The following is a 14,648-nucleotide window of genomic DNA, read 5'->3' as shown; positions in this document are numbered from 1 at the left end:
CTAGAGGCGATTTGTGGAGGCGTTTGGAGATTGAACGGATGGAACCTTGTCTATCGAGTTTCGAGTATCCAAAGCAGAAATTATCGTAGTACGAATTCTTTTAAAAGTTCTCATGAGCATCACCAACTCTGCGTAAGATAAGCCAGTCCTTTAACCGCTTTTTTTTAGATTGTGGTCGTGAGTAAATTTTGCTGCATTTTTAATTTGTTATAGATGTAGTATACTACTATTGACCGACGACAACATCCCTATTCATTTTTATATACAGCCTAGGATCAAGTATACCGCGTGGTTTCGCCTTTGCAAAATCCTTTCACAAGTCACGAAACCACAAATCACAGACCTGTGAGCTGGCATTTACCAAAACCTCTTCCAAGGTTAGTTATTTTATGATGAAACATCTCCAATCACTTTTATATAGAATATCTTTTTATTTACGAGTATACGAAGGTTGTTGACGGATTTAAATACGATTTCTTACCTTTAAATCGTGTAAATTTTCATTCAATCATCAAACATTTCAATCATGTCGAACGCCTTACGTTTTTAAAATATAAATAAGTCGTTTTAAGGCTTTGCCGTTCCTTGCCGGCCTTTTAAAGATTGATACACTCTTATCTTGAAAGACCCTATTTTTATTTGGTTCAAAAATACTTCAATGGATAACTGGTTCCACATAGTGTTGTGCACAGAAACAGCCTTAAACGCGGCACAACTGAGAGATATGTACTGTCTTTGGAAAGACATACGTCGATGATGATGAAAGATATTAGACGACGTAATATTAAGTTTTCTAATGGAATATGCGTTTCATATTTTTCTTTACCCATTATGCGTTTTTATAGAACAAGGTCAAACGGGTAGGAGGTTCATCTGATGTTAAGTGGTACCGCCAATCGACATTCAATGCCTCATGTGTGGGTTGCCTTTTAAAAATTGGTAGGCTTTTCTTGAGGGTCCCCCTGAGTCGAATTGGTTAGGAAATACCTTAGTGGGTAGCTGATTCCACATAGTGGAGTTGCGCGGCAAAAACTGCCTTGAGAAACGCATAGTTTTGGACCGACGGACTTCGATGCTTGCGAATTAACAATCGTATAATAAAAGCAGTTGCATAACGCAATCAATGCATGCGATATTTATTGATCCTTGATTTCTTATTAATAGTTGGGCATACATTGTAAGCACTGCAGTTTATTTACCTTGCATAAAACAAATGAGCGAGTGAGCGGCATCAAAGATATTATTCCGTATCGTACAGTGAAGTTATCCCTAATTGGAGTACGAGCTCAACGGTCTAAGCGGTCACTTGGTCACATCTTAAGGAGCACATAGCTTATCACATCCCGTAATATCTGAAGGAGGAACTGGTATTGTAATTAAAACGTATTTATTTATTAACACTTCGTAGCATACATAAATATACAATGGAAATAATTAAATTGAAAAGGAGGACAACTGGTGGCCTTTTCACTTTCCAGCGATCTCTTCCAGGCAACCAATGTGAGAAAGAAGAAATAATTAGATGTGGCAAGCGCAAGAAGTGCAATATTACATAAGACAGACAACAAATGGAACAAAACAAAGCAAGTAAAAGATATATAGACACACACAGTTAGTACGAAAGTTGGGGATGCGATGTAGACATTTATTGCTTGTACCGTAGAGATTTAAAGGAAGATAGAAAAGGAGCTAAGAGAGACCGGAAGTGAATTCCATGGCCTAACTGTAGATCTTAAACTATTCGCTAAGAAAGGAAGAGTTATGTTATAGGATTTCAAGGATATAGTTTTTCGGAAGAGCGTAACCTATAGCTAAAGAGTTTAAGGATGTAAAAAGTATTAGATTCTACATATGTGCTAATGGTAAAGGGCCATTTATCAAGGACAAGTTGGAAGAGATAAACTCATAGTATTGTCTTTTGTTAACGTGGCTTTTACACATTAAGAAAACACTTTTTAAACGGATTGAAGCTAATAATTAACTTAATTAAATAATTATTTATATAATGTAATAATCGTCGGAAACAAAATTATGTAAATAATTATAAGTTTATAATAATAATACATAGCTTCAATCCGTTTAAAAAGTGTTTTCTTAAGAGATAAACTCGTGCTTGGTGATATAATTCTACAATTTCTAGCATCTAGTCTACTAAGCGTAGTAATTCTTATAATAGTTTTGGAGATTTTATACAATAATTGTTTCACGCACAAATCAGGCGTCAACCGAGCCATTCCGGCAATGATCTTTTAAGAAAAGATCATACCAATTCTTAACAGGTCGGTAACGCACTCTCGAGTTTTCTAGATTTGAGAGTGTCCATTTATAATAAAAGAAAAAATATTTATTCAAAAATCTAAAAAATCCTACACAAGTATTTGATCATCTGCCTGACATATGTCTGTGAATTTTGGACTCAAGACACTCCGATTTCCTTTCACCGTAGTAGTAATTGACAAAAGTTCCATTGATGCACACCCAAGATTCGAACGGTCAACCTTAGGAAAATCTACACGCTACTAGGCCAACACTGCTCTAATGTTTAGTTCTCTGTTACGTAGTGGATCTAAATTATCTCTTCATTTCGTAGTCGACAAAAGGTGGTCTACCTTTTCATATCAAAAACATTAATAACTTTCTAATAATTAACTTAAATGTCTAACAAGTAATTTAGACAAAAGTCAGGAAATAGGTCTTAGTTAATTAAGAATAGAAAGTCTTGTATCGAGTTTCTAGATAACTGTAGGACACATATAGGGTGTAAATTTTTGCAGCACTTTGTTTTGTTTAATCTTTCTTACAAAAGTTTAGTTCAGTTACGTACTGCATACGCCCCGTAATCCCCTAGTGGGATAAGGGGCAGACCAATTTCTCTGTCTGTTTCATTGGTCATTCCTTATAGGCAAGTAGGTTAGTAACCTAACACATACCGTAAAATGTTGACTCATAGCTAGTGCCAAGACTCTGAAAATCACCTAAAGATTTGTCGGAATTCTAACGATGTTTCTTAACCGTACGCGAAATTAATTGTGTCTGTAGAATGAAAATCCATAAGGCAATCAACTTTTTTAATTTTTTGGTCTATGAGAAAAAAATATCATCTTAAGAAAATAATAAAACAAAATTAAATTAATTTCTGTTTGTGTAAAATCGAATTAATTAAACAAAGATGTTTGATATTAAATTTTATTGAATACCTTAATAATACAGTATTTACTTATTTCTTAAATATATTAACGTAATTTTTGGTTCTTAACGAAACTTCACAATACACAACACAATGTAATAAATAATTGTCTTGACTAGTTTTAACATTAATTAATTTTCGTATAATTTCATATTTTTTATATTTTCATATTAATAGACCATTAGTTTTTAGGTATAACAGTCATAAAATACTTTATATAAGATTTAAAGTGTATATTTAAACAAATATAAATACTTCTTTGCATTACAAAAATACTATGTGATATATTTTCAACAGTTACAATTTAAGATATGACCGTATTAAGGTACGTTCCTATTAAGGAACATTAATCTGAGTTTTTATTTGAGGTTTATTTTACACAAATAAACTTTAAACTAAATCTAACATTGAAAAATAACAATAATCATTTTAAAACATCTTACAATAATAACTTAACGATAAAGATTATTTGATGCATCGTAGGTCAGAATCAGAACTAGATAAGGTTATTTCAAATGCCGCGCAACGTATAATAAAATGAGAAACTCTGTGTCAATTACAACAGCTTTTTCCGCTTTTCTTCGCATAACAATTTCTTCCATTCTCTATGGTTCAAATTTGTTAAAATAATTTCATTTAATTATTAAATTGAACATTAACAATTGACCTTAATAATCTGTGTAACCGCGCGTAGTCTGTCCAACTCCATCTAGCGATACAGGTCTGTAGTAATTTTGCATTTCCCCCCAACCTCTTGGCGCCACATTGAAATTGGGCCCGCTGACAAGCGGTGAACGCGGGCTTTTTGGTGAAGCGTAGACATCATTCAACTTTGTGGGTGCCATTTGTACTGGAATTTCTACATTTTCGTGTTTAATAATAGGCGATGTAACTGGAAAAGGTTCCATTTTTGGTATATTTGAAGTATGTTTTAGCGCTGATTTCGGATAAGTTTTTTGGTTACGCAAACTAGATGGCGGGCGGTACGGCGTGTCATGGTTGGCGACCGGTGTTGGTGTTTGCGAAGTATTTGATGTGTTTCTTCCTGAAATTGATAATAGAATATGTTAGAAAAATAGTAAATAATAATTATTATTATTATTACATTGTTTCTTCCGTCCATGACATATTAAGATTAAACAAGGATAACATTAACATAAGATGACAGGCCTATATAAAAAAAAATTTAGTATATTAATTTGTTTGAATAAAATATAAACTGATTTTAAGATCTTTAATATTTTTTTAAGTGGTCCAGAATGCAAATCACGTGTACTATATAAATGTATGCCATTACCTCGTCCCTCATGAACCCATTTGACAGAGCGCTTCTTCCGATTGACATACATGCTCTGTCCCTTGGACATTTGGTTACTGGAATCAGATAAAGACTTGGAGATGGCTCTCGCGAGGTCCATCTGTTCCCTTACTGTCGGATGAACACCCGGCACGTAGAACGCTGATGATGCGAAGGTTTTTTCTGGAATTATGAGGGTAAAAAAGCATTATAATATCAAATAAGGTTTGTAATAGATCAATAGATGCTTGCGCATATTTCGTTTCATGAGATTTTCTTACCCTAAGCTATACTTGCAATGATTAATTTTTTTCAGACACACAGGAAATATTGTTCGTAAGAATAAAGCTTCCTACATCTATTAACCTACCTATAATTACAATTAAGACCTTGTTAAACACAATAAATCTTGATTAATTATTAACATGACCTCAATAATATAAAAAGTGGAGTCAGCAGTGAACTTGGTCCTAGTTTGATAAGAAGTTGATAAGATAATACGGCAATGACCACGTTTTGCGTGTACGCAATATCAGCAGCTCTGAGTTATAACAAAACAATTTTTAAACTTTGTCCTATGCATACGTAACAGCTAAGAAATGTTTTGTTCCGTCGAACGAGCTTATCGCACGAACTGCCGGTTCGAATTGAATAATTATTTTAGACTTTGATTAGTCCATTTATTATTAAAATAAACATGTAATATTTGTTAATTAGTTCTTTATTATATCGCTGTTAAGATTTCTATGGTAGGCTGGATGTGTGTATTGATTTAAATCATACAATCGTAAAAGGTTAGAAGTTAGGAACGTTTCTAAGTATACAACATTAGAATGGCGCTTTGCCAAATGTACAAAACATAATGTGTATTCAGAACTAGCTATTATATTCGTTCTGATAATTTCATGATTTTCTTATAAAATACTGAGTTTTATTCAATGGATCATAGTTTATGTACTTTAGGAACGTCTTTCATTATTGACAAAAAAATATGTACTTCGTATGCCTCATTAGAAAATGTTGACTATAGTGCAGAGCTTGATTTTTTAATGGAACAAAGGGCAAACGTGCCGGAGACTCATCTGATGCTCAGTTAGATACAAGGACACTTTCAATGCCAGAGGGTTTGCGAGTGCGTTGCCAGCCTTTTCTTGAAGAACCCTAAGTCGGAAATACTTCAGAGGGCAGCTGGTTCCACAAAATGGTGGTTCGCGGCAATAATTGCATTCAAAAACGCTCAGTTGTGGAACGATGGGTGACACGGTGGAATATTGTTATATGAAAAAAAAAATTTTTTTTACCATGGTAACACAACCAGAATATTAAATCCATTTTTACATTAAAGTGTTTGTATCTGCGACTGTAAATTAAGCCAAGCAGTATAGAAACTTATAACAAGCCGTTGCTTAGTGTATCATATTACTTAAAGATTAAATGCGGATTTTACATTATCATTACATTGACAAAACGGAAATGACGTCATTGCCTGATCCACGTGAGCCACTTCAAACATGACCACTCAAACACGTCTGCCATGTAGTCTGTTTGTTCGAGATCAATTTGGATTATGAAACTTGCAGTGTCAAAAAGGAAAGCTTGAGTCGTTAAACATATTAAATTACTCTTTATTTAATATTAAATAATGCTTTTGTAATAAAGTCAACATTATGATTACTTATTTAAGTATAACTCTATTCAGCAGTGTTGGTCAAGTGATTTCAGCGTGCACCTGTCAATATTCGCATTTAATATTCGTTCGAACTGTGAAGGAAAACATCGCGAGGAAACCTACGTGCCTTAGATCCAAAAAGTCGGCATATGTCAGGCACAGGAGGCTGATACTTGACTATTACATTGACAAATGAAACAAATACATAAATGTGACGTTCAGACGTGAAAAGGTAGTACCATTTTAGGTTCTTTTTATTAACTGTATATAAGTTACGATTTATTTGAATAGATCGCAAGTATAGATGATAAAAACCCTTTCTTTTGGTATCGTTTTTAATAATCACAAAAGGGTTTAGGCTTGATTGTTTTAATTATACTGATCCTGCCAAAAATACCGAAATTATTGCTAGCTACGTTGTATACAGGTAAAAGAGGTCGTTAGGTACGATGTGACAGAATCAGCACTTTATAAAGTACTTAAGTCAGTCTTAATTAAATGGAAATGCAAATAAAATGTCATATTTAATTAAATACTTTAACATTATCTACTTAAATTGACGTTTGGAGTGCTTTTCAGCCTCGAACTTGACAAGTTGACAAATTTAGTTTATATCCATTAAGGTTTTGAAGTGACGTGTAATAAATCGATGAACGCCGGCTGTACGCACGAAAAATCATGACCCATTGTCCCGTTACGCTCATTGTACGTTTGCGCCGCATCTATCTCTCTCTACTCGATTGGCCTATGCGTCCGAGAACTCACTCTTTCTTGGTATCCAGAATAGTGATAATTCAATATAAATTATTTCATTTCATTCATAAAAGTATGCAATCATTTCAGAAATGTTTTGTTATGACGTTGTTACGTTAAACTATCGCCCACAAACCGATTTTACAGACTTTTTGTTTAAATGTTCTCGCGTATAATATTAAAATATTACTAACCGAATTTGCGGTCTTTCTTAATGACATGCTCCTCAGCATCAGCCGCTGGAGTGAAGATCTTGTTCAGATCGACTTCCTTGTCTCCCACGATGACTGGTCTGTTGTCTAAGTCGTCCTGGAATTTGTATAAGATATGTGTACTTTTTTTTTGATTGTGAATATTGAGGTTTTTTTTACAAGTAACAAACTACAATTTTAATGACTTGGATATGTATCAATACGTTCTAATTAAAAATTTAAAAATATAATTGTGTTATGATTTATGTATAAATGTAATGATAATGTATCTGTATAGGACATGCAAGTTGCATTTTCAAACTGACTTTAGACATTTATCAACATTAAAACAAAATCCGATTTTAATAGGATTCTTTCGAAATTGTCAGAAAATCAAACAAGGTAATAGTTTTTCAATCCTTATGGTAGGTTTTTTAATAAAAATCTATAAGTATAAAATACCTCGATAATAAAAAAAAATATTTAGGTGTCGTTAGTTTGCTAAAACATATGTATATAACATATAACCTAATTCAAATATATACATAACATGCATTTGAAAGAAATTGAGCCGTAAATCTGGGGCACAGTCTGTTTGGCATTAGAAAACGTCACAGCTTCTATCGAGATATATTTTCCTTTAAATGAAAAGGCAATATTTCATGCAATTATTAACACTATTACATAACACTAAGTCTGAAATGTGAAAAAGTGTTCGTAAAGTTTACGTCTCTAGTTATAGCGCATTATTATTGACACTCTCCCGTGAATATTTACAAAATGATTTTAACATTATTTGTCTTACAAGCGGCTCTTCTGGAAGCTGTATTGAGGGATCCTGGGTCACTTCGACGTCATTCTGTATATTCAAATAATTATTTTAATTCAGGAGATTGTTATAGAATGGACAGTTCACTAGTTCGCGCTATTATCGAACTCTAAATTAATTAGTCGTAGAGTGACAAATTTTAGTCCGTAATATAGTGTTACAAAAGAGTATACCCAAACAGAAACTGAGCTTCAATAACTATATTTCTATTATTATACAACTGAATTTTTTTCTCTAGTTTTTTTTAATTTTTTGCCTGATTATCCAACATATCATTTTAATATTTGGATTGCTGAATTAAATAATGTCTAACCCACAACGAAATTGTCATTGAAGTTGATAACGCAACCATTTCTTAGCTTCTCCAACCTAATTCAAACTGTAGTCTAGATGTTTCTATTACCATTATTTTGATAGTATTCACGATTTATAAAAACATTTCCGATATTTTATATGTTTGTTTTTCAGATATATTTGCAAGAATGCAACTGTTACATTTTTAACAATACGATTCCAAAACAGATCCATCCACATATATAATAAATAACTAGTTTTTGGCCCAAACCCAACAGACACGATGTTTTGGAGCAAACTGTGTCTTTTTGTTTTGAAATGGGGACGAATCGAGCGTTGAATGATCAATGAGTGAAATCTCAACACATTTCCTGACAAGTTTAAAAATTATTCTATTAAATATATATTATTAAAGAATTTCTGGAATATTTTTATAAAGATTTAGGAAGGATACTTTTAAAAACATATCCACAATTTACTTGTAATTATGTGTATTAGTTATTTTAAACTGATTTAGAATGTTTGCTCTTGCAAAAACCTTAAATTAAATTATCCTCATTATTATTATTATACGCAATATTCGAAAACTCTTCAAACAATGAGTAGTAAAAGTTCACAATTGTTTTGGTTCGTACTTGAAAACCGGGGTCATTGAATTTGAACTTTAAAAAGATTATTTTTAACCGTGTTGGCGTCAGTTACTCGGGTTCGATGTCCGGCAGATTAAAATTCAGATCACAGCCTCATCAAGCGCTATGTAAATAAAACAGGTGCTCTTTACTCGACATTTTGATACTTAAAATAATTAATTTAATAGCGATTATTAACTAAACTAAAAATATATTCAAAATTGGTTTAAAGATAAATTTTCTAATATAATTGTATTCATAATGTTCACCTAGAGTTTCTTCACAGAGATAAGTTCAAATATATGTATATAACATGGAATAACCAATTCTGGGTATAATTTTTTTTAATAAAAGGTGATTAGGGTTTTGTACGCTACAAAATAACGTGAATATAAAACATCATAAATATTTCTTTTATTCATGTTTAACGGCAATTGATGATGTCATGTTCTAGCTATTTTATATTTAACTTATAGTAGAGTTTGTTGATTTTCTAAACCAGTCTAGAATCTTTGTAGACTAAAAGAGGTGAGTGACATGACCTACACCTGTAGGGTCTTGATACAGTGCCAAGGTTTACAATAATTAATCAGACATCTATTTTTAATTATTCATCCTAAAGTAATCTTAAAAGTACGAAGATGATAAGAAAACTTTGAAATTTTCTATTAATAACTCCGCCACTATACTTATGAATATTATTTTATTACTCATTACTGAAGGTTCTGCCTGTAAATCCTAGTAATCTTGGAAAAATTAGGATCTAGTTTTCTATCAGCTCTTGTGATGACATTCGTTAAAAAGATAAAACTACGTTAACCGGTCAGAAGTCTTGTTGAAGTTCCATTAAATATTAATTCAATCATGTTTATAAATTTAAAAAACATACGTTTTTATCTACTGATATATTAGATTTTGTAGTGTACAGACTAAGTACAGAAACACCATTTTACATTCAAAATCTCCTTTTGACATCAAAGAGAATATGTAATTAATTACCACTATATCACATCCGCCTACTATAACCTATAAAGTATGAACTGTAAACTATTGTCTATGGCTTCAAGGTTCTTCTATTTTAACTACATCTGGAGATACGCCAGGAGCAGTTGCAATCGTTATAATTAATAGTTTTATATGACCAATAGTAACGACCGAACGTTTGATGTAATTTTTTTACAATATATTATGTCTTCCGCGTATTTTATTGTAGTTATTTCATGACATCTTAGGTCATCTAAAGTTATGCTTTTGAAGTTAGTAGTGTTTCTTTATTTAGCTTATCTATAATTACATACTATAATATTACTCATAAGCGTACTTAGTTTAAAATATGCTTAGTATTATACTTAAGTTAAAATATATTTTGGCAATTTACATACATGTTAAGAGCCTAATGTGCCTCCTTGCGCCACACCCTGTTAGAAGCTTAGCACTAATTGAAATAAATGAACTTACCCAACTTACAGGGAACAACTTATAACTGAGGTTGGTAAGGAATTCCTTCTTTTGAGGATCAAACATATCCGATGGCTTGAAGCCACGCTTCGTAATGAGGGTGCTGTTGACACTGGAGGAGCTTTTGACATCGTCGAAAGCGTCCTTGTGGACCACTCGATCGTTGATTTTGTGGATACTTGACATTTTATTGGAGGAAAATTGACTCTCACTAATTGTCATCATCTTAGCTGTTTTCAATGTCTATATTATAAACACTTTTGTTTTTCTCACTATTAATGACTTCGCTTTGACACTACAATGTTACCAACTGACGTCAATGTAAGACACATAGGCATGACAAAATTTTCATGTATGAGCCAAAAATTTTAATGTCATATGAAAAGTGAATTCTTTTTAATTGGAATAGAGATGGTTTTACTTTCAAAAGAATGAAGCTACTTAAAATTTTCAAGCTAAAAGTTTGCAAAGCAAGATGATCTGTAATGTCAGGTAAATAAGGTGTAAAATATCGTGTACTATTTTAAACAGAAATAGCACAAAAACCGTTGCCAGGCGAATTATTTCATATTCTGTTTACGAAGACGAGAAACACTGTAATAGCATTTTTTATTGACGTTTTAACAATATTCCAGATCAAATTGTTGCAAAAGTATAAATTTAATTTGCAAATAAAAACTAGAAGTTAATCTTTAAAATCAATAAGCCGGATATTATAGTAATAACATTAATTAATGTTCAGTGAAAATATACGTATTACTTTATAACATGAATAATGGGACAACTGGAGAATATAGATAGCTATAGAAAATATTAAAAAGTTTTATCAACCTTAAAATTTTATAGCCATGTAACGTAATTAATTAAAAATATATTTGTAATGTCATGGCAAATCAAGGAAAGTGAAATTCTTCAGATGGTAAGGCCAAAGCCCACGCGACACAATCACAAGACACAACAAAAACACTGTACATTTAAAACGATGTGTGTTTGACGCGAGGAGTTTTCTGACTAACTAAAATAAGTCTCACCGCATTGCATAATGCGCAGAAAAGCTTCGTGTGGTGTAGGGTGACCAGGGCTTAATGGGTTTTCCAGACAGTTTTTGTGTTTATACATATTACAGCGACACCTAAAATCTTAAAAAAGACTGCGATGAAGCATACTCTGAAACACGCTAATGAAGTTATTCCAGCCGCTAAGGAACCGTACAATGTTACTCAATAAAACTCTTCTGTGATTTCAAATAACATTTATAGACATTTTGATGCCATTAAAATAATATTTTTTTGTTTCGGTAAAACATCAACCAAACGATTGGAGAATTATAAACCGACGCAGCAATTAATCTTTCCAAACATATTTTTGTGTAAAAAAACAATAGATATATAATTTCCGTACGAATATTCATTCGGCTCTTTTGACAGCAGTTGATATTAATGCAGGACTATCCCATAAAAAACGTTATTATATACGCCCTAGCCTACGATCAGTTGCCAGAGTCTAAATTTGTACTCCACAACTCCGCCCGCCCGTTTCGCTGTTTCGCCATCGAAACACCAACTGTTCAGCCTCCTCATATTTACACATTCGCTGAAATACTTAGTATCGATCAACGAAACAACCAATATGTTCCACTTATTGGAATTGGTTTATAGATTATAGTATCACAACCGAATGGAAAAAGTTATAGCATCGTTGAACGTTAAATATAAAGATTAAAGATAATAATTGTTTATAATATTTTCGCTTCCTGCCCTACATTACATTTAAGGCCATCAGATGCACTCGACCAAAGCAATGTTTCATATATGTAAGTGTTAAGGAATATCTATTGCATCAACTATTACGTACCTAACTGAAATTTAACTGGATTGCTTAAAAGAATTCTAGAATATTTTCTTCAATCCGTAGTATCCAGAGCGTCTTGGTCATTGCATTGCTGTCTTGAGCTTGCATCATAAGTGCACTCCATATACACACCCTCCACACCATCACACAACACAGCCGAATTTGGTATGACTTAGTTAGATGTATTTAATATATTTTATTGTTTTTTTCCTTGAGTTAATGTTAGAAGTTTTGTACATACGTATTATGTATTCCATCTTTGGCTACATCTTTTAAATAATTGTTATTGTTATATACAGCTTTAAGATTACGAAGTAAATAAATATTTTAAGTATATACAATACGTAACTGTCGTCTGCGTCTAATTTATTAAACTGTTTGTCCTAACTGAATTTACGCTATACGAAAGAACAACATTTTGACAGTTATTAACTTTCAACTGTCCCTGTTTTAATGTCACCGCTAAATTAAATAAAAAGAACAACCGCTTAATTCAATAAAAAGAACAATGTTAGATAAGAAACAAGATTACTTAGTTTAATTACAGTTTTACATAGGAAATAAAATTATTTAATTATAAAAATAGAAACAAAACTCTACCTACTACTACTAATTGAATGTTTGCAAATACCTGAACTAGATTTGAGTTGGAATTCTCTAATCAACGCAATTAACGAGTCAAATAATCAGGGTCATTGAGCGAATGTTTAGCATAATACGAAATGTTTTGTTAAAAACCCGCAATCTGATAGTGTTATAACGTACGGCAAAGGATTCAAATAAAAACATAAGGCGGACTAAATATGTAACAATAAAAAAAAATAAAAAAATTGGTTGCCTGACAGAGATTACTCGAAAGCGATAAGGCCGCCAGTTGCCCTCCTTTTCATTTAATTATGTTCAATTTTTATATTGTAATGCAACGAAGTGTTAATAAATAAATAAAATACACTTACAAAACTAACACTATGCCTATCTTAGTCTAGACAGTAGTCCTATGAAATATAATTGTTAAACTAACTAATTTCAGACTTATCCTTTTTTGACAGAAGCCGAACTCGGGAATTCCGGGTTCATGTAATTTTATAATTACATATTACAACTGCCACTAAGTAACTTTACTTATAGACTCGATTAAGTACTTGGAAAAAGAAGAAAAAAACAGACATTTTTACATCTGGGCCGCAGATGTATCTGTTTGATGATCCTTTGTTAATCTAATAGGCAATCTTCTGTCCTTGACATACGCTGGAGACTTTTTGGATCTAAGAAAAGCCGGTTTCCTCACGATGTTTTCCTTCACAGTTCGAGCGATTGTTAAATTCTCAAATAGAAATAACGTTTATTGGTTATAGCCGGGGATCGAATTGACGACCTCAACAATGAGAGCCGCACGCTAAAGCCACTTGACCAACATATAAAGCAATCGAAACCTCATGTAAATCATTTTAGCAGTTATATTCAACTTAAATAGAGAAAATAATATTTTTTTTTTTAAAAAGACTAATAATTTAAATTTATGTGTTCTTAATAAGTATGCAAATAGGAAATAACACAGTTCCTATTTAAAACAATGCATTTGCAACTCAGTATGCGTATTAGAAGACGGAACGTGAGATGTCATGTACCGATGCATAACCGTGTGACATACATACATCTATAAACAAATGAATCATGACTTTCTTTTAAAAGCCAATACTTGACCTTGAAAATCAATTAGAACCTCCTTTAACGAATAATGTTTGGTTATGATTTTTATGAATAATTTCGCTTGATGATGATGCTTTTAGTTATTCCTGAAAAGGAATGTTTGTGATATTATAATAATTGTAATTTTTGAAATATTTTCTGTATGAAAATGAAACGAGAATTAAGTTTGTACATATTCCCGTTACTATCCCAAGTAGAAAATGTAATTATGTAATACAGCGCCACAGTGGTGAGTAGCAGAACTAAACTGCTATTTCGACACTGCTACAATAAATATTATTATTATTTTACGTGTATCGAATGATCTGATAATTTGCACGCTTTGAAGAAAAATCCTAGGTAACTAAACAGAAAAGCAAAAATGTCTGCTCCACACCACACAGGATATAATTTTAATTATTCATTAAAAAATAAAAATATGACGATTATTTTTTTATAATCGTGATTACAAAATGGTTGCTCATTGCTGTCAGAGCCTTGTTCTAATAATCAACTCAACTCAACTCAACAGCGATATCATCCAAACTTCAACGATTATTGTACCGCGCGGAGTCGCCGAATAGACAAGACGAACGCCACTGGAAGTCACAATTGACGTGTCAGTTTAGTATCATAGGGGTGGACTGACACAATATCGTGACGATCACTTCCATCTTCAGAACAGATTTTTTTTTATGTTTTATTTACATTATTACAATAAATTTATAATCGAAATTGAAACAATTGCAGAGTGCCACAACGAAACCAATAAATAATAGAGTACAAGGCTTATTGAATTTT

General features: G+C 32.2%; 1 protein-coding gene across 9 annotated transcripts; it reads right to left on the bottom strand.

The window, feature by feature from the left end:
- Positions 1-3,405: 3,405 nt before the first annotated feature.
- Positions 3,406-11,317, bottom strand: LOC123710993. 9 transcript variants are annotated; one of them, XM_045663362.1, is made up of 6 exons: positions 11,280-11,317; positions 10,308-10,602; positions 7,903-7,956; positions 7,101-7,215; positions 4,485-4,667; positions 3,406-4,232 (listed from the first exon to the last, which is right to left on the bottom strand). In XM_045663362.1, the coding sequence occupies exons 2-6, from the start codon at positions 10,530-10,532 to the stop codon at positions 3,856-3,858; spliced, it is 954 nt and encodes a 317-aa protein (XP_045519318.1). In that variant the 5' UTR covers positions 10,533-10,602; positions 11,280-11,317; the 3' UTR covers positions 3,406-3,855. The 9 variants fall into 9 exon arrangements, with proteins under 9 accessions (XP_045519318.1, XP_045519314.1, XP_045519315.1 ...); XM_045663358.1 differs by having other exon boundaries at positions 10,308-10,727; positions 11,139-11,309; XM_045663359.1 differs by having other exon boundaries at positions 10,308-10,617; positions 11,139-11,309.
- Positions 11,318-14,648: the final 3,331 nt, after the last annotated feature.

Source organism: Pieris brassicae, chromosome 6 (assembly GCF_905147105.1).
Source record: "Pieris brassicae chromosome 6, ilPieBrab1.1, whole genome shotgun sequence".
Taxonomy (NCBI): domain Eukaryota; kingdom Metazoa; phylum Arthropoda; class Insecta; order Lepidoptera; family Pieridae; genus Pieris; species Pieris brassicae.
Note: the sequence above shows the minus strand (reverse complement) of the source record. Positions and strands in the feature narration are given on the sequence as shown.